Source organism: Pseudoliparis swirei, chromosome 17 (assembly GCF_029220125.1).
Source record: "Pseudoliparis swirei isolate HS2019 ecotype Mariana Trench chromosome 17, NWPU_hadal_v1, whole genome shotgun sequence".
Lineage (NCBI taxonomy): Eukaryota > Metazoa > Chordata > Actinopteri > Perciformes > Liparidae > Pseudoliparis > Pseudoliparis swirei.
In genome coordinates this window covers 1,231,466-1,252,323 of record NC_079404.1, presented here as the reverse complement: position 1 = coordinate 1,252,323, position 20,858 = coordinate 1,231,466, and the positions used below count along the sequence as shown (strand labels likewise).

General features: G+C 48.3%; 1 protein-coding gene across 1 annotated transcript; it reads left to right on the top strand.

The window, feature by feature from the left end:
- The first annotated feature begins 7,229 nt into the window (after positions 1-7,229).
- Positions 7,230-19,551, top strand: fam83ha (family with sequence similarity 83 member Ha). Its single transcript, XM_056435747.1, has 7 exons — positions 7,230-8,941; positions 11,489-11,940; positions 12,022-12,186; positions 13,815-13,939; positions 14,050-17,143; positions 17,757-18,680; positions 18,773-19,551. The coding sequence occupies exons 2-7, from the start codon at positions 11,497-11,499 to the stop codon at positions 18,782-18,784; spliced, it is 4,764 nt and encodes a 1,587-aa protein (XP_056291722.1). The 5' UTR covers positions 7,230-8,941; positions 11,489-11,496; the 3' UTR covers positions 18,785-19,551.
- Positions 19,552-20,858: the final 1,307 nt, after the last annotated feature.

Here is a 20,858-nt window from a genome sequence, read left to right as displayed (position 1 = left end):
TACACTTTCATCATAACTTGTCTTAGAATAAATAAATATAATCACTTCCCTGAAACGGCAAAGCCGACACTAACATTGTATGTAATTCGTGGCTGCTGATAGAACCAGATTGTTTCAGCTACACTTTTCTGGTAATCAAGTGATTCATCTTCTCAAGTATAGACAATCTTTGACGACACTGCGCGGGGATCGAGAGGTCGTCTTCTTCTCTGGTAGAAATGATGGCACACTGGAGGGTGGAAGTGTAGACAGCGCCATGGCCTGTGGTGGTGATTATACAGTATTTACTTCTTATTTACATTGAAAATAGGATATTAAATAGGAAAGTAGGATATTTTTAATATGTGCTCATCTTATGTTACAAGAGCAAATCAAGTGGCCTTTTAAAAAATAAATTAAAACTTTTTCATTTCATTTGTTTGCAGTAACTGACTACATTTCAAGTATTACCCAAGTATATGATACCGTATATAAGACGGTGTACCAAGGAATCTGTTTGTCTTTGCACTTAGTGGGCGACCCCATGGAGTGATGTTCATTGTGCACAACCACGTATAATATGTATTTATTTTATAGCGTGCTAATGTTAAATGAATGCTGCATAACGTTACAACCAATGTTTTTGTGACTTATCTGGAGTCAACGCATACGTCACACTGTGAAGCTTTTTGCTCCACTAACTCATTTATAACTGGCTTCACCTCCACTGATTAAATCAGACTCGACTATATAACCATAGGTGTGTTTTTCAGCACCAGATTTAGTAATTTGGGCCCCGAGTCAAAGATTATTCTGCTTTACTTTTCACGATTTTGTTTGACTGTTTTGCTGGTAGAAGAAGAACTGAAGAACATCCTCAAGTTGAACTATGAGCTCGTAAACGCCTTAATACCTCACAGTGAAAGCTTCAGGTGAAGTGTGAAAGAGGCATTATCAGCACAAGGTACTTAAACTTCCACAACCTCTAAAGCTTCAATTCTAACGAGCTGCTGGATGGTTCCATGAACCACAGCGTGTCGTAGTTTAATTGTTATACTTTGTGACTAAAATCTGAATCTGCACTGTAACCAGTGACTTTGATCTGTGAATGTGCGACTACAATGTTTACCTCTAAAGAAGAAGAACACACTGATAAACACATACACTGATACACTGATAAACACACACACACACAGACAGGTGGTGGGTCTGGAATGTACTTTAATGTAAAGTAATAACATTTAGTCCACGGCCTCCCTGGGGAAGGATCTTTTGCTCTATAAAGGTCAAGGGTCATAAAAGTGACTTAACTTGTGTACTTGAGTTTTCTTTGACCGACGTCATCAATGTTGAACTTTATCTCCTAATTGTGAAATCCTGAAGTATTCTGTGTACAACGCAACGACAAGTCTAAACTCCAGCTCCACTAATCTACACTGTGTGCATCCTCTCCTAATCTGTTGAGGGGATTCTCGCCCAGTTTAACCCATCAAGGTAAATATATCGTGTTCTTTATCTAAAGCGCAGAAACTAATAAACATGACATCTTCTTAAATGTCACTTTATGTTTGCAAAACATGAACAACTCAGATATGTTGAACGGTTTAACTTCCTGAGCACATGAGGTCACTGAGACCACTGAGGTCTCCATGTTCCACTGGACACCACCTCACTGCTGTGGTGGAGAGACGCTATGAGACACTATGAGACGTTATGAGACGCTATGAGACACTATGAGACGTTATGAAATGCTATCAGACGTTTTGAGACGCTATGAGACGTTTTGAGACTGAGACACTATGAGACGCTATGAGACACTATGAGACATTTTGAGACTGAGACACTATGAGACGTTATGAGACACTATGAGACGTTATGAAACGCTATCAGATGTTTTGAGACACTATGAGACGTTTTGAGACTGAGACACTATGAGATGCTATGAGACTGAGACACTATGAGACGTTTTGAGACACTATGAGACGTTTTGAGACTGAGACACTATGAGATGCTATGAGACTGAGACACTATGAGACGTTTTGAGACTGAGACACTATGAGACGCTATGAGACATTTTGAGACAGACGCTATGAGACACTATGAGACGTTTTGAGACTGAGACGTTTTGAGACTGACACTATGAGACGTTATGAGACATTATAAGATGCTATGAGATGTTATGAGACATTATAAGATGCTATGAGACGTTATGAGACATAAGACACTGAGACATTATAAGATGTTATGAGACATTATAAGATGCTATGAGACGTTATGAGACATTATAAGATGTTATGAGACATTATAAGATGCTATGAGACGTTATGAGACATTATAAGATGTTATGAGACATTGTAAGACGCTATGAGACGTTATGAGACATTATAAGACGCCATGAGATGTTATGAGACATTATAAGATGTTATGAGACATTATAAGACGCTATGAGACGTTATGAGACATTATAAGACGCTATGAGACGTTATGAGACATTATAAGATGCTATGAGATGTTATGAGACATTATAAGACGCTATGAGATGTTATGAGACATTCTAAGATGTTATGAGACATTATAAGATGCTATGAGACATTATAAGACGCTATGAGACGTTATGAGACATTATAAGATGCTATGAGATGTTATGAGACATTATAAGACGCTATGAGATGTTATGAGACATAGTGAGACGTTATGAGACATTATGAGACATGAGACTATGAGATGTTATGAGACATTATAAGACGCTATGAGACGTTATGAGATGTTATGAGACATTATGAGATAAGATAAAATAATCCTTTATTAGTCCCACAGTTTGAGACTTAATGAGACGCTATGAAACATTATGAGACTTTATGAGATGTTATGATACGCTATGAGACATTATGAGATGTTTTGAGACATAAGACGCTATGAGACGCTATGAGACATTATGAGATGTTTTGAGACATAAGACGGTATGAGACGGTATGAGATATTATGAGACGTTATGAGACTAAGAGACTTTATGAGACTTTATGAGACATTATGAGACTCTATGAGACGGTATGAGACTTATTAAATGAATCTAAGCTCTTAATATCCTCGTGACTCTTACAGTAGCTTCCTAAACTAAACTATGTTGCTAGGCAACTCGCCGTCGGCCTCAGGCTGATGAGCTCACTGGAGTGAAATGCTGCCAGCTGTCAGGACCAATCAGATCTTCTCAATGCAGTCAGACCTGAACTCACAAATACCTGCTGCAGGAAAACATGTCAGCTGAGACCAGGTGCTGAAAAACATGGTTCAGTTATATAGCTATATTTAAGAATGAAAGAGAACATAATATATGGGTTATATAGGTGATATTGGTTGTATAGGTACTATAGGTTGTATAGGTGACATTGGTTGTATAGGTAATATTGGTTGTATAGGTGATATTGGTTGTATAGGTACTATAGGTTGTATAGGTGACATTGGTTGTATAGGTAATATTGGTTGTATAGGTGATATTGGTTGTATAGGTACTATAGGTTGTATAGGTGATATTGGTTGTATAGGTACTATAGGTTGTATAGGTACTATAGGTTGTATTGGTTGTATAGGTGATATTGGTTGTATAGGTGATATTGGTTGTATAGGTACTATAGGTTGTATAGGTGATATTGGTTGTATAGGTGATATTGGTTGTATAGGTGATATTGGTTGTATAGGTACTATAGGTTGTATAGGTACTATAGGTTGTATTGGTAATATTGGTTGTATAGGTGATATTGGTTGTATAGGTACTATAGGTTGTATAGGTGATATTGGTTGTATAGGTGATATTGGTTGTATAGGTGATATTGGTTGTATAGGTACTATAGGTTGTATAGGTGATATTGGTTGTATAGGTGATATTGGTTGTATAGGTACTATAGGTTGTATAGGTGACATTGGTTGTATAGGTGATATTGGTTGTATAGGTGATATTGGTTGTATAGGTACTGTAGGTTGTATAGGTGATATTGGTTGTATAGGTGATATTGGTTGTATAGGTGATATTGGTTGTATAGGTACTATAGGTTGTATAGGTGATATTGGTTGTATAGGTGATATTGGTTGTATAGGTACTATAGGTTGTATAGGTTGTATAGGTACTATAGATTGTATAGGTACTATAGGTTGTATAGGTGATATTGGTTGTATAGGTACTATAGGTTGTATAGGTGATATTGGTTGTATAGGTGATATTGGTTGTATAAATTACTATAGGTTGTATAGGTGATATTGGTTGTATAGGTGATATTGGTTGTATAGGTACTATAGGTTGTATAGGTTGTATAGGTACTATAGGTTGTATAGGTGATATTGGTTGTATAGGTGATATTGGTTGTATAGGTACTATAGGTTGTATAGGTTGTATAGGTACTATAGGTTGTATAGGTGATATTGGTTGTATAGGTACTATAGGTTGTATAGGTACTATAGGTTGTATAGGTGATATTGGTTGTATAGGTACTATAGGTTGTATAGGTACTATAGGTTGTATAGGTGATATTGGTTGTATAGGTGATATTGGTTGTATAGGTACTATAGGTTGTATAGGTGATATTGGTTGTATAGGTACTATAGGTTGTATTGAGAGCTCTCTCCTTTGTGATCGTCTGTTCAGGGCTGCACCCGAATGTAAAACTCTCTGTAACCACATTTGATTCATAAGTACGAGCCTATAAAAGTGTACTGCTCTCCAGACAGGTGTGACAGCTCACCTGGCACGGGGAGGTCGTTCAGTAGCTTTGTGAGTCGCTGCCAACACAAAGACATGAAAGAGCTCAACCTGAAATGTCCCCGAGTGGGAAAGAGACTCCGGTCGGAGCAGACGGACGAGTGGCAGAGACGTCACGATGTGAAGCACACCTTCACACGCAGACGACAGGCCTCCAGGGCCACAGGGCCTCAGGGCCACAGGCCTCCAGGGCCACAGGGCCACAGGCCCTCAGGGTCACAGGCCTCAGGGCCACAGGGCCACAGGGCCTCCCCCTCGGAGGGGACGCCGGAGCCACTGGGCTGTCTGTCATGATGTGGATCCTAAGACTGAGCTGTATGGGGAGGACATGATGTCTGAGACTTGATGCAGGACGTGAGCCGGTGCAGCAGGAAGTGCCACAGGATACGAGACAATAGAACTGTAATGAGTGGCAGGAGGCAGGAGGCAGGAGGCAGGAGGCAGGGTGCTGCCAGTGCTTCAGTTCTTTTGTCTCGCAGCATGGATGAGGTCACTGTATTCATATCTGCTGTGTACATTTGGTCTGTGAAGCTGTAAACAGTGTTGTACCCAGCTGGGTGGGTCAGGCTCAAAGTGCAGCGCTGCCCACGGTGACCTGAGACTACAGGAGGACTACAAGAGGCCTACAAGAGGACTACAGGAGGCCTACAGGAGGCTGAGACTACAGGAGGACTACAAGAGGCCTACAAGAGGACTACAGGAGGCCTACAGGAGGCTGAGACTACAGGAGGACTAAGGAGGACTACAGGAGGCTGAGACTACAGGAGGCCTACAGGAGGCCTACAGGAGGCTGAGACTACAGGAGGACTACAGGAGGCTGAGACTACAGGAGGCCTACAGGAGGACTACAGGAGGCTGAGACTACAGGAGGACGACAGGAGGCTGAGACTAGTCAGGCTGTGAGGGCGAGATGTGGCTGAGGAGGATTAAAACATGATAAATCTCTCAGGACGTGTTTCCTGTTCACACTCCTAAACCTCAGGAACCGTGTCGACAAGCCGAGGCAACGAAATGACATGCAAATGAGCACCTGCTGCTCAGGGCGCGCCCCGTGTGGGCGAGGTCAGAGAGGTCACGCCCCGTGTGGGCGAGGTCAGAGAGGTCACGCCCTGTGTGGGCGAGGTCAGAGGGGTCACGCCCTGTGTGGGCGAGGTCAGAGAGGTCATGCCCCGTGTGGGCGAGGTCAGAGAGGTCACGCCCTGTGTGGGCCGAGGTCAGAGAGGTCATGCCCTTTGTGGGCGAGGTCAGAGAGGTCATGCCCCGTGTGGGCGAGGTCAGAGAGGTCACGCCCTGTGTGGGGCGAGGTCACGCCCTGTGTGGGGCGAGGTCAGAGAGGTCACTTCCTGTTGCTCCTTCAAGTAGCTTGAACCACCCAATGAACACGGGGCCTGAACCTTCTGCCTCACACAGCCCGGTGACTCTGGTGTCTCCGGGCTCGACCCCCCAGAGTCACTTCCTGTTGGCGGGAAGAGTCACTTCCCGCCAACAGGAAGTGACTCTGGGGGAACTTCCTGTTCACTCGATGCAAAGAGTTCTGCAGCTGCTGCTCGTCCTTTTGTCTTCCTCCTCCTCCTCCTCCTCCTGCTCCTCCTTATCAGCCGGCCAGAGGCCTCGAGCTGCAGTCTCAACAAGCTGCAGCTGAATGCTCACATCAGGCTGAAGAAGACGTGGCCCTGCTCCACAACCTCCTACAGCTGGGCCTCTTACATCAGTTCCATGGTTCTGCTCATGGCCCACGGGCCGGTCCAGAGGCCCCGTGGGCTCAGCTGTCTTTACACCGTGCATGAGGCACCGCGCTCAGCCTTCAGCTCGATGTACTGTTGATGCTGTAAACTGACCCCAGGTCAGTCAAACAGGCGCTATGAGCTGTATCTCTTGGTGCTTTCACACGACAGGCTCAGGATGAGTTATCATATAAATCATATCAGTCACGTGGTGTGAGTCACACATTCCTGGAGCTGTTTGTGGAGGATTCACAGATTTAATAACCGAAGGCAGGTCAGCAGCGTGTCTTTAGCTGTTTGAGACTGCAGGGGGGGGGGGGGGGGGCTGTGGTATGCAGTGGACGTCTCTTCCGGCTGCTCCTCTGTGTGTTCTGGGCGGCGCCCAAAAGAAACAATGAGGACGTCTTCAAGTCTTCACTCGATGAGCCATTGCATCACTTCCTCTTCTCTCTTTTCTCCGCTCGCTGCATTTCATCCTCGACGCTATTTTTAAAGTCTCAGAGCGGAGCAGAGACTTTATTTGGTGTGTTTATGTCTCGCTCTCCTTTCAGGGTCTCAAACATGAGACGTCCTCAGACCGACCGCCTCACGAGCCCTGGACCGCCTCGCGGCCCAGAGCCCTGGGTCGCTTCACGGGCCGCTGAGGTCAGGCGTCTCCGGTCTGTGAAGATATGAAATGTAGAGGAGGTGTTCATGGCCATGTAGAGTGTTCTCCTCCTGTGCTCCTCTCTCTGGGTACAGAACACACCTTCAGCCTCAGAACACTCAGCAGCTCCATTGTTGTTCATTTCCTCATCTCACTGAATACCTGAAGCTCACCGGGAGCAGCTGTTGCTCTGCAGCTGTTGCTCTGTTGCTCTTCAGCTGTTGCTCTGCAGCTGTTGCTCTGTTGCTCTGCGGCTGTTGCTCTGTTGCTCTGAGGCTGTTGCTCTGCGGCTGTTGCTCTGCGGCTGTTGCTCTGCAGCTGTTGCTCTGCGGCTGTTGCTCTGCAGCTGTTGCTCTGCGGCTGTGGAGCCTCTCGTAGGCCCTGCTCTCTGTGGTTCACACTCCTGATTTAAAGGCTGTTAGCCATCAATGAGTCTATGAGCCCTGTGATGTCATCGTTAATGGTAATAAATAGGATTAAATCAAGAGACTCATTTTAGAAGTTACCTGTTTTCTTTACTGTTAGTTATTCATTTATTATTAACTATTATTTCCTCACGATTTAATTGTAATCATCTTCTGATTAACAACATCTAACTCTTAGAAAGTGTGATTTCTGTTTATTAAAGGCTCCGCCCTCTTTCCTCACACCATAAGTCAACATCACAGCTGATGCGTTGGCCTTAAATCCACCTCGAGCCCTGAAGTCGACCTCCATGTTTAATACAGCGTCCATCAGCTGGAGCTGAAATGTCTTCAGATAAAGATTCATGCAAACAACATATTCACTGACATGATGAAGGGCTCCAAACTACAAGAAGGGACTCCTTTCAGTTCATAGTGTACTACACATTATTATTATTATTACACAATTAGTCAAACTACCTCAAAGATGTCACCATGTAACTGGAGGCGATGAGCCCTTCTGGGGCCCCATGGGGCATTAGAACAATATAACATTCTAACAATATAACATTAAAACAATATAACATTATAACAATTGAATATTAGAACAATAAAACAGTATAACAATAGAACATTATGACAATATAACAGAACAATATAACATTCTAACAATAACACATTAAAAACAATAACACATTAGAACAATATAACATTATAACAATAGAAAACGCGCCCTACAACCTGTTGCTGGTATCATGTAATGGCTTCATTCATGACTTTTCATAATCTGGTAACCCAAGTTGTTCTTATTAATAGATAATAATAGAAAAGCATTAGTAAATTATTCATAAACCTATTAATGAAGCCATTATACATCTTTTGAATCCAGTTAGAAAGTGGAAGCCCTGTGGCTCTGTTTATAATTGTTATTATTGTTATTATTATTGTTATTATTGTGATGTCTCTTTTTAGTGTGACTAAAGGATGACTCCGGCCTGATGTCACGCAGTGACTCGTTTGAAGAGGCGGAACCAGAGGAGCTCTGAGTTATGAGGTCATGGACCTCTGAGACGTGGTGAGTCCACAGCAGCCCGGAGACTCGGTCCGTAACAGAGTCCAGAGTTCAGGTCCAGAGTTCAGGTCCGGGTCTAGGATCCAGACTGCAGGGACCCAGCAGAGCCCGGAGAGGAGCTTGGAGGCGGGGCGCCGCCGAGTCACCGTTGGGCCCTCCGCGTCCTCCGCATGCCTGGAGCGTGACGGGGAACTGGTTCAGCTGGTGGCGCGCGGAGCGCGGTGCGCGGGACCGACATCAAACGGAAGAGTGTCGCCACCGGGACGAGGAGCAGCTCGCGGCGGGGAGGAAAACATGGCGCAGCGGAGCCGACCGGCAGCTGCGCGTTAACCACCGGGAGCTGGACGAGGAACACGGACCACTGAGGTGAGTCTACCGGCCCGGGGCTCACGGTGGGACCGGGGCTCACGGTGCGGCGGGTTGTTGGAGCACTTTGTGCCGCGTTTGATGTCCGCGGCGTCGGTGATGAGTCCAGCCGGCGGAGAGGGGCGAAAACAAGTCAGTAAATCTTCCAGAAAGAGTCTTTTACACTTCAGGGGACCAGCAGCCGGGACCGGGAAGTCACATTAACTCCGTCGTGTGTTCTATTTGTTACTTTTTAACTTTATTACTTTGTTACTTTTAGTATGTTTTTGACATGAAAACTTGCAAATGGAGACTTTGGCCAGAGGGAGGAGCCGCACCCAAAACTCTCCCCGGTGAGAGCTACAGCCTCTCCCCCCGGTGTCTACAGCCTCTCTCCCCCCGGTGTCTACAGCCTCTCCCCCCGGTGTCTACAGCCTCTCCCCCCGGTGGCTACAGCCTCTCCCCCCGGTGTCTACAGCCTCTCTCCCGGTGTACAGCCTCTCGGTGTCTACAGCCTCTCCCCCCGGTGTCTACAGCCTCTCCCCCCGGTGTCTACAGCCTCTCCCCCCGGTGTCTACAGCCTCTCTCCCCCCGGTGTCTACAGCCTCTCTCCCCGGTGTCTACAGCCTCTCCCCCCGGTGGCTACAGCCTCTCCCCGGTGTCTACAGCCTCTCCCCCCGGTGTGTACAGCCTCTCCCCCCGGTGTCTACAGCCTCTCTCCCCGGTGGCTACAGCCTCTCTCCCCGGTGTGTACAGCCTCTCCCCCCGGTGTGTACAGCCTCTCCCCCCGGTGTCTACAGCCTCTCCCCGGTGTGTACAGCCTCTCCCCCCGGTGTGTACAGCCTCTCCCCCCGGTGTCTACAGCCTCTCCCCCCGGTGGCTACAGCCTCTCTCCCGTGTGTCTACAGCCTCTCTCCCGTGTCTACAGCCTCTCCCGGTGTCTACAGCCTCTCCCCGGTGTCTACAGCCTCTCTCCCGGTGTTACAGCCTCTCTCCCGGTGTCTACAGCCTCTCCCCGGTGTCTACAGCCTCTCCCCCCGGTGGCTACAGCCTCTCTCCCCGGTGTCTACAGCCTCTCCCCCCGGTGTCTACAGCCTCTCCCCCCGGTGGCTACAGCCTCTCTCCCGGTGTCTACAGCCTCTCTCCCCGGTGGCTACAGCCTCTCTCCCCCGATGTCTACAGCCTCTCCCCCCGGTGTGTACAGCCTCTCTCCCCCGTGTCTTCAGCCTCTCTCCCCGTGTCTACAGCCTCTCTCCCGGTGTCTACAGCCTCTCCCCGTGTACAGCCTCTCTCCCGGTGTCTACAGCCTCTCCCCTCGGTGTCTACAGCCTCTCCCCCCCGTGGCTACAGCCTCTCCCCGGTGTCTACAGCCTCTCTCCCCGGTGTCTACAGCCTCTCTCCCCGGTGTCTACAGCCTCTCCCCCCGGTGTCTACAGCCTCTCTCCCCGGTGTCTACAGCCTCTCTCCCCGGTGTCTACAGCCTCTCTCCCCGGTGTCTACAGCCTCTCTCCCCGGTGTCTACAGCCTCTCTCCCCGGTGTCTACAGCCTCTCTCCCCGGTGTGTACAGCCTCTCCCCCCCGTGTCTACAGCCTCTCTCCCGGTGGCTACAGCCTCTCCCCGGTGTCTACAGCCTCTCTCCCGGTGTCTTCAGCCTCTCTCCCGGTGTCTACAGCCTCTCTCCCCGGTGTCTACAGCCTCTCTCCCCGGTGTCTACAGCCTCTCCCCCCGGTGTCTACAGCCTCTCCCCCCGGTGTCTACAGCCTCTCCCCCCGGTGTCTACAGCCTCTCTCCCCGGTGTCTACAGCCTCTCCCCCCGGTGGCTACAGCCTCTCCCCCCGGTGTCTACAGCCTCTCCCCGGTGTCTACAGCCTCTCCCCCCGGTGTCTTCAGCCTCTCCCCCCGGTGTCTACAGCCTCTCTCCCCGGTGTCTACAGCCTCTCCCCCCGGTGTCTACAGCCTCTCCCCCCGGTGTCTACAGCCTCTCCCCCCGGTGGCTACAGCCTCTCTCCCCGGTGTCTACAGCCTCTCTCCCCGGTGGCTACAGCTTTCTGTGGGCTGACTGTGAGAGGGACACCTCCTCTTTCTGGAGCTCTAAGCAGAACCGGGATGTAAAGTATCTCCAGGGCTGGTGGGAATAAAAGTCCTGATGGTAAATGGATTTAAACCAGTCCACATATGAAGTCGTGGATATGATGCACAATACAATAGTTGATGGAGCATTATGGTGTCAGTAGGTATTCAGTGTTATAACATGTCAACAGGATGTGATCATCTCAAAATATAATAGATCTCAAAGACGATAAACATTGATCTAAGATGACGGGCTGCAGCTCAGGATCATTCTCCCTGCTGGGCAGGTGATTATTTTGATCACTTTCCATCACAAGAAGTGTTGTAAATGTGCAGCAGAGGAAACGCTCTTCTCCTTGAGCAGCTGCAGGAACCTGGAGATCTTTGTTGAAACGTGATTCTGAAGTTAATGATCAGACGAGTTCATTTGGATTGTTTCCGCTCTCTGAAAGGATGTTTCAGGTGTTCATGCTCTTAATCACATGACTTCTCTTCAGATTGCAGAATGGCACATCGCTCCCAGTGCTCCTCTGGGGGGGATAACCCCCTGGACCCCAACTACCTGCCCCCCCACTACCGGGAGGAGTACCGCCTGAGTATTGACGCTCTGATTGAGGAGGACTTGGATGGATACTACCAGTTCCTCCAGAAAGCAGACGTGGTGGACTTCCTGTCTTTGCCTGAAATCCAGTACATCCAGAACTCGGTGCAGGTCCCTCAGCAGAGCTACAGCCATGAGCAGCAGTACCTGGAGCCCGGAGGAGACGGCTCCTCGGACACCTACTGGCCCCTGCACTCGGACCTGGACGCCCCGGGCTTGGACCTGGGCTGGCCTCAGCTGCACTCCTTCATCGGGCCCACGGAGGTCACCACGCTGGTCAACCCCCCCGAGCCCGAGATGCCGAGCATCAAGGAGCAGGCCCGGAGACTCATCAAGAACGCCCAGCAGGTAGACGTCTCCATGGAGGGGGGGGACCGTCTGCTGGGGGTCTGGTTCTCACCTGGTCTTGTTTGTGGATTCCTCCTCCAGGTGATCGGGGTAGTGATGGACATGTTCACGGACGTCGACATGTTCGCGGACATCCTGGACGCGGCCACGAGGAACGTGGCCGTCTACGTGATCCTGGACAAGGAGAACGCTCATCACTTCGTGAACATGGTGTCCAACTGCAGGGTCAACCTGCAGAGCATCCAGGTGAGTCCAGGGGCTTGAAGAGGAACAGCCATGTTCCTTTAGTCTCTGCTCCATCACACGTCTTTTAAGAAGGTTTTTAAAAAGTTAAGAATCTGAAATACTAATAAAGTAGTTAGTAAATAAGTTAATATATTTAGAGAATGTTGTAGTGATCTCCTTATTTTAAAAACAAGTAAAGAAAGTGAGACAACTAATGTTCACAAATGTTCATCTGGAAAACATGAAATACAATGTTAGAGCATTTATTTTCAATTCTTAAAGGTTATTAATCTGTCTTTTCTGACTATCAACCAATCTAGTACATACATAGTAGATACATTGATCCTAGGAACAAGCACTGGCTGAGTACCTGAAGTTTGATATAGCTTATATTATACTATATTATATTAGCTGTGCCGTGGAGCTTTTTGCACTGGGTCTCATGTTCTCCTCTAATCTGATTACCATGGAGGTGACTTTGAGTCACTGCTTCTGTAAATACTCACCCGAGCACCACATGTGTAAAAGTCCACCACTAACCACGCCCCTGAGTCCTGATTGGTTAACACAGACTCAAGACTACAATGTGAAGCTATACGTCTTCATTCATTGTAAAGAGTTCCCTCTTCAGGAGGAAGGGATGGCCTGAGAGCCGCAGACAGAGAAGTCACAAAGATTTGAGGATTCATGGATCAGAACTTCTCCTCCAGTCTTTCTTCATGTTAACGTGTGACGAGAAGCAGAAGTCCAGCTAGCAGCTGTTGCTAGGGGCAACTCGGTAAAACAAACAACGAAAAAAGTCATTCCATTCCAAACATCTTGTGGCTGGGTTGAGTAATATGTCATCAGAACTGCATCACACTTTTATTTGGAAGCTACAGTCATCGAAATATGTAAAAACATCTCACATCTCAGCTTCTCCTGCTTGTGTTGCTTCTGGTCTCCAGTGTTTTGTCCTTGTTAATCATTTCTTAACATGCTGAGTATTACACGTTTGTTGACTGTCCAGGAGCTATGTGCCTCTGGTGTTTGTAACGCTATGACTTATGTCATTGGTGTACATTAAATATAGACATGTTCCTATGGATAGAAATCATAATTTCATACGACGATAAAAGGGTCTTGAAGTGCAGCCCGTCTATACTCTGTCGGGATTTAGGGAGACCAATGCTACCACCTAGCTTGTTAGATCAACGCTAACACCTAGCGTGTTACATCAATGCTACCGCCTAGCGTGTTAGTTCAATGCTACCACCTAGCTTGTTAGAACAATTATCCCGCCTAGCTTTCTACATCAATGCTAACACCTAGCGTTTTAGTTCAATGCTAACACCTTGCTTGTTAGTTCAACGCTACCACCTAGCTTGTTACATCAATGCTACCAGCTTGTTACATCAATGCTACCACCTAGCTTGTTAGTTCAATGCTACCACCTAGCTTGTTACATCAATGCTACCAGCTTGTTACATCAATGCTACCACCTAGCTTGTTAGATCAATGCTACCACCTAGCTTGTTACATCAATGCTACCACCTAGCTTGTTACATCAATGCTACCACCTAGCTTCGATTGCAATTGAGACATTGATATGACCATCTGTACGACTTCTGCTTAATATTAATTGTTGGGTGTTTGATGCGTTCTTGCAGCTCTTACGCGTGAGAACCGTGTCCGGCATCACGTATCACTGTCGCTCAGGGAAATCCTTCAAAGGTCAGATGATGGACCGCTTCCTGTTGACAGACTGCAGGGCCGTGCTGAGCGGGAACTACAGGTGAACATGTTTAAAAGTGCTCTATAAATATAGCTCCACGCTCAGTGTGTATCTGTTTGCATGCAGAGCAGATGTAAGTCCGCTCATTCTGACTTGTTGTCTCTGTCCAGCTTCATGTGGTCTTTTGAGAAGCTCCACCGCTGCATGGCTCACCTGTTCCTTGGACAGCTCGTGTCTACCTTTGATGAGGAGTTTCGGATTCTGTACGCTCAGTCCCATCCGCTGATGATTGAAGATTTCAGCCCGATGGAAGGGTTAAGCCTTTCGAAGAAGAGGCAATATCCAAGTGATAGGACACTATATAGTGAGCCGAAGAAATTTCCGTCAATGGACCCTCTTCATCCAGAGGAATGGCCGAGACGCTCCCCTGATGAGCGCATGGACTGGAGGATGATGCCCTCTAGAAAGGAGGCCATGCCCGGCCCGACAGACGTGTACGGGAGATTTATATCCCAGCAACCTCGCATGGATCCGTCTTTTGATCCGGGCCCCTCCAAGATGCCCATGATGGAAAACCTCGGCTTCAAACGCCACGGTTATGTCGAAGTCGCTCCTGGTAGACACTCTTATCCATTCTTGCAGCAGGGAATGCCAGAGCCGGAGAACCAGGGAAGGCCGCCCCACAGGGGGCTGCAGCCGGGACCGGGACCAGGCATAGAAGCAGATTACAGCGGCTCTAACAAGTTCTGGAACCAAGACTTTTATTCGTCAGTTCAGGACTCTGAACCTGGTTTACCACAAGAAATGGAACCACTTGATAATTTTGACCCTGTGCTTAACTATTTATCATCTACCACAAATGCAGACTTTGACCAGGGCTCCGATAAATTACTCCTTGCATCAGATTTATCGTTTGGGTCATCTCACACTCGAAGATTGAACGTCGGCCAGCCGCATGCTTGTCAAACATCTCCCAGCCCCTCAAATGCAAGTGAGCAGGACCCGAATGTGGAGCGCAGGGATCTGCAGGTGAAACAGGGGCTAAGGAACTGGAGGATTAGTTCATACCTCAGTGCATATGATAATCCAGCAGAGGAAGGCTTGCCGTCAGAACCACTTGATGGACCAGATGCTTTTGAAGAGCCCTCTAACCCCATACAGCAAACACCAGGCATAAATATATATGTTCCTAAAATCCCCAATGTGAGAGAGTTTAGGGTTCCTGCGATCCCTAGGGCAAGTCAAATGCCAAGTTATGCCAAAACCAGTGTACAAGAACAGCCGAGTCAATTACCTGATGAGCCTATTGCACTACAAACTACACCCACACCTTCAGAATCATCATCATCGACTACCGACATGGAAAAGATGGAGGAGGGAGAGCTAAAGGAACCCAAAACGTCTGCGCTTCGAAGGGAGGAGTCGTTCCGTAGGAAATACAACGTAGTTGTCCCAAGGAGCTCGAGGTTAAGATCCTCGATGATATTCAGCTCACTGGACCAGCAGCATTCTTTTCAAGATACCAAGACTGCTCTCGACCAACCCGACGAGGACGCTGACAAAACTGAGGCTGAGCAGATAAAAGCACCTTTTGCTTTGGGACAACGGAGGCTGACAGCCAGGGAACCGATTGAATGGAGCCGCTTCATGAAGTCATCCACTTTGGATGGGAACAGTAAACACGGCGATAAAGATTCCCCAAAGGACGACAAGTCAAAGGATCCTTCAGAGGCACAAGAACCACTGAAGCCAGCAGCTGAAGAGCCATGCATACCCCAATCCAAGCCCAGGACTTTTCAGTCAGAACAGCCACCCGGATATTTGCTCAGCACCCCATTATACATGGATATGAGTGATCCTGATAACAGGCTCATGTTCTTCAAAGAGTTGGCAGCGAAACGTAAAGCCAGCATGGCGGCAGGAGCTGAGAAGAGCAACGAGAAAGCTCCGATGAAACCACCAACTGAACTCAAAGACAACACTGCTGTTAAAAATGTTGATCCTATACCAAAAGACAGCTCTGAAAAGATTGCTGACAGTTCAATAGCAGAGAGGTTATTAGATAAGAATGTTCCTGCAGAGGATTCAGGGGAAACGGTACCCACAGTCAGTCCATCTGTAGATGCCTGTGATAACAAGCAGAGCAGTCAGGTCAAGACTGGTTCCAATACCCCACAACGCTGTCATCAAGAACAAACAAGAGTTTCAGCTCATTCAGAGGAGATAGAGCTGAAGAACCAATCAGCAGCAACTTTGCCTGTTTCTGCACAAACAGAAGCAACTCAGAGCAAACAGCCAGAGGAGCCAGGCCTGGCAACTGCTGCTGTGAGAGAGAGTAGCTCCAGTCCTCCACCTGCACCACCACAGATACACAGCACACCTCCACATGCGACTCCTCCCAGTGCTTCTGTTGCACAAGGTCCCGATGGAAGTGAAACCAGTGCTGCTTCTGTTGCACAAGGTACTGATGGAAGTGAAACGCCGTGCCTGGTTTCAGACTCAAAGAAGGGTGGTTCACTCACTCCCAGTTCAGTGGAGGAACCAGCGCTGTCTGGATGTGCACATACTGATTCAGTTCAGTTAGAAACCAGCATTTCCTTTCCTCCTCCTCCTCCTCTGCTACCTGAACAAGACAATGGATCAGAACCCAGCTCTTCTGACCCAGCAGGCCCAGACTGCTCCACTCATAACATTGTGCCAGGATCTGGTTCACGGATCGATCCGAGTCCTTCAGCCTCTAGCTGTGCTCTTCGGTCCTCTCCAGCAGAGACCGTCTCCTCTCATGTTACCACAGAAGGTTCAAGCTCAACACCACCCTCCAGCACACTGTCCCTACATGCACAGGACTCTGCCAGCCCCTCAGCATCAGAACCCTCCCAATTGACATCATCTGAGAACCTTTCGGCAGCTGACCCTCCACACCTGGGATCTGATGTTTCTCCTGCCGCTGGTTTAGAGGCCAACACATCCTCATCACAGTCCAGGAAAGAGACCGACTCTGAACCATCTGGTAGTCCTACGCCTTCAAAACAAGATGTTCCTGAGTCAGAAGACGTCTCTGCTCCAAAGGGTGTTGGAGAGATGTCTCCGGATCTAGGACCATCAAAGAATGTGAAAGCTGGGAGCACACCTCCTCGCCTCAGCCCGTCACTGCCTGAATCATCTTTACAGAATGTGTCTGAGCTGGAGAGTAAATCTATACCTGCTCCAAATGACACTATTACTTCTCCCCCCTCCACAGCAGACACTCCACCCAAGCTTAGTGCAGAAGACACAACAAGCTCTCCTGCCCTCCCAGTTACTCCTCATGCCCCCCAGTCAGGAACAACAAGTTCTCCTGCCCTCCCAGTTACTCCTCATGCCCCCCAGTCAGGAACAACAAGTTCTCCTGCCCTCCCAGTTACTCCTCATGCCCCCCAGTCAGGAACAACAAGTTCTCCTGCCCTCCCAGTTACTCCTCATGCCCCCCAGTCAGGAACAACAAGTTCTCCTGTCCTCCCAGTTACTCCTCATGCCCCCCAGTCAGGAACAACAAGCTCTCCTGTCCTCCCAGTTACTCCTCATGCCCCCCAGTCAGGAACAACAAGCTCTCCTGCCCTCCCAGTTACTCCTCATGCCCCCCAGTCAGGAACAACAAGTTCTCCTGCCCTCCCAGTTACTCCTTATGCCCCCAGTCAGGAACAACAAGCTCTCCTGCCTCCCAGTTACTCCTCATGCCCCCCAGTCAGGAACAACAAGCTCTCCTGCCCTCCCAGTTACTCCTCATGCCCCCCAGTCAGGAACAACAAGCTCTCCTGCCCTCCCAGTTACTCCTCATGCCACCCAGTCAGGAACAACAAGTTCTCCTGCCCTCCCAGTTACTCCTCATGCCCCCCAGTCAGGAACAACAAGCTCTCCTGCCCTCCCAGTTACTCCTCCTGCTCCCCAGTCAGAGAAACCAGCGACCCCTCCCTCCGAACCTGAACCGACAGTCTCTCCCACTCCTGTTGAAACAGTGTCATGTTCTCCTCCTCTGGTGGAGACAGTTGGAGCCGTTTTGTCCGCTGAGGCTGAGACAATATTGACTGCGTTGCACAGCCCCTCAGACACGGCATGTGTCCTGAAGCAGGTTGCAACAGACTCAACGGAAGCTTCAAAGCTTCCAGCAACAGAAACGTTGAGTCCAACTGAGCCGACCTCAAAAGTCCCAACAGAACCCGCCCTGCCCGGCAAAACACCTGAATGTGTGACTCCTGAACCCCCCCCTGCAGACCCACCTGTATCTGCTGAACACGTTAACATGGACAGGCAGAGGGAAGTGAACAAAGAGCCTGAGAGGCCGGACCCTGGTGAGATAGAAACGGGTGATACAGAGGCCGCCAAAGAGGTCAATAAAACCACGGCACAGGAGTCCGTCTGCAATGACAAGACAAATGAACACGAAGGGAAGAAACCTCCAGAGGTCCCGTCAGGTGACGTAGTTCCTGCAGCGCCACAGTCCAAGCAGCCAAAGTCGAGTCAGTCTCGCTACGAATCCTCCACGGCCAACGTGCTCTCCAGCAGCAACCTGCGAGACGACACCAAGCTGCTCCTGGGCCAGATCTCGGCCAACAGCCAGAGCCGGATCGAAGCTGCTAAAGAGTCTCCGGTCACCGACGACGAGAAGGAAGACGAAGCAGACAAGAACGCCAAGAGGGAGAAAGAAAGAGGCATCCGGTCACTGAACAGAGGGACGACGCCCAAGACCAGCCAGGAGCGGGAGAAGCTCCTGGAGAAGATCCAGACCATGAGGAAGGACCGGAAGGTTTACAGCCGATTCGAGGTATGAACTCATGAACTCCACATGTGGCCCATTTAAAGGCACTTTGAGTTTCCCTTGTTGTAACTCATTGTTTGTCTGCATTGTTTCCACAGATGGCTCCTTAGATCCAAACACATTGCAAAGTCAAGTGGATCCTGAAGGATGACCAAGACCATTTCTCACCAAAGACATTGAACATAAATGGATTTATCTGCTTGTTCTGAAGCAGGGGGCGTACCGGTGGCACTGAGACCACCGGCAACACAAGCCTGACGCCATGATGCCATGATGTCATGACGTCATGGAGTCATGATGTCATGATACCATGAAGTCATGACGCCATGATGCTATGATGTCTTGATGTCATGAAGTCATGATACCATGAAGTCATGATGCTATGATGTCTTGATATCATGATACCATGATGTCATGGTATCATGATGCTATGATGTCATGACATCATGGTATCATGAAGTCATGATGTCATGATGTCATGTGCCTCGACCATCATTGGGCTTCTCCCCGGGGGTGTCACTGAGTCTCCGTGGTGTCAGTGTGAGGATGACATATTTCTGAGCTCACGGTGCCATGTTTGACGGGTTGTGCTGAACGTGCCTTTTCCACAGCGATGACAGCATTATGTTAATGTTCTGTTTTTAAGACCCAGTGTGATGTCAGAGTGTAACAGATCATCTAGTAGTCTAAGTTTGTGTAACTGTAATATACTGTTTGTTTATACTGTCGAGCGTCACCGCCACGTCAAACACATCTCTTAATCACACGTGCAGGTGAATCTATTTACATTATTATGCATGGTGTTGTTCTCGTGGACTAAACTGTCTCTGTCATCTAAATCAAATGTGTAATTGAAAAAAAAATGAACAAACCTGAACATAGTTTCAGAAAATGTGATGATTTGTGAAACAAACAAACAAACATGTTTATTTGTAAGTGTTTAAAGCCAGCAGCCACCTGATTGGCTGTGCGGGTAACTGACTGGTCAATGAAAGCAGGTGGACCAGGTGCTCAGGCGGACCAGTAGTTAGCCGTGTGACCAGCTCCATGAGCGACAGCCATCTTTAAAGACCTTCTCTTTGATCCCTCCTGGTTCTTCTTCTTGAAGCTCCGCTCTCGACTTCCTGGAGCTGCTGTTTGTTTTGATGAGGTGATGAAAACCAGTTATTCAAAGTGGATCCATGGACAGGTGTTCCATTCAGCTCCATGACAACAGGACTTACATCCCATAATGACTGTGACTCGGCACAGTGACCTCTAGTGGTGACGTGTGAGATCTGACACTCCAGTCAGAACTTGTTTATAACTTTTAATAATGGGACAAGAAAACATACAAAATACATCAAACACAGAATATACATGTTATCTATGAGATACCTAATATTCATTCAACATTGCCTCCACAGCTTAGTGTCTATCTTACTAATACACCAACATACAAGCTGTATTCATAAACATTATGACAAGCTGATCTGTGTAACCATATTACATGTTACATAATCACTATTTCTACTGGCTCATGCGGCTCCCTCAACAGAAACAACTTAACATGGTAATTATCAGGTTATTACGCTGCTCCTCAGCCAGCATGACAGCAGACAGGCACAAGAACCTCTGAAAACATGTCCAAAAGTGATGTCATAAAGTTATGTTCACAGAGCGCGAGGACAACTGAACACATGTCGTAAAGTTATGTCATAAAGATGATTCTGATTCTGATAAAGTGATGTCAGCAGAGCCGGAGCAACACACAGAGGATGCTCTGTGTAACAGTTTAGCTCCACGCCTTCCTTTTTGAAATAGTTGTTTTCATCCTGTCACCCCATCTCGTCAATCCAACTCCCCTCACCTGCCTCTGATCACCTCGTGAGTCCCTCATTCCCTTCACCTGGTCCTCACGCCCTTCTCACCTGCAGCCCCTCCCCTCGTTAGTCCCTCATTCCCTTCACCTGGTCCTCACGCCCTTCTCACCTGCAGCCCCTCCCCTCGTTAGTCCCTCATTCCCTTCACCTGGTCCTCACGCCTTCTCACCTGCAGCCCCTCCCTCATTAGTCCCTCATTCCCTTCACCTGGTCCTCACGCCCTTCTCACCTGCAGCCCCTCCCCTCGTTAGTCCCTCATTCCCTTCACCTGGTCCTCACGCCCTTCTCACCTGCAGCCCCTCCCATCGTTAGTCCCTCATTC

What these genes read in the sequence shown, in the direction of transcription:
- fam83ha (XM_056435747.1), top strand. Translation starts at nt 11,497, where the DNA reads ATGGCACATCGCTCCCAGTGCTCCTCTGGGGGGGATAACCCCCTGGAC. An exon ending in TCAACCTGCAGAGCATCCAG is followed by an intron (nt 12,187 to 13,814) that starts GTGAGTCCAGGG and finishes GCGTTCTTGCAG; the next exon opens with CTCTTACGCGTGAGAACCGT. An exon ending in ACACTCCACCCAAGCTTAGT is followed by an intron (nt 17,144 to 17,756) that starts GCAGAAGACACA and finishes CATGCCCCCCAG; the next exon opens with TCAGGAACAACAAGCTCTCC.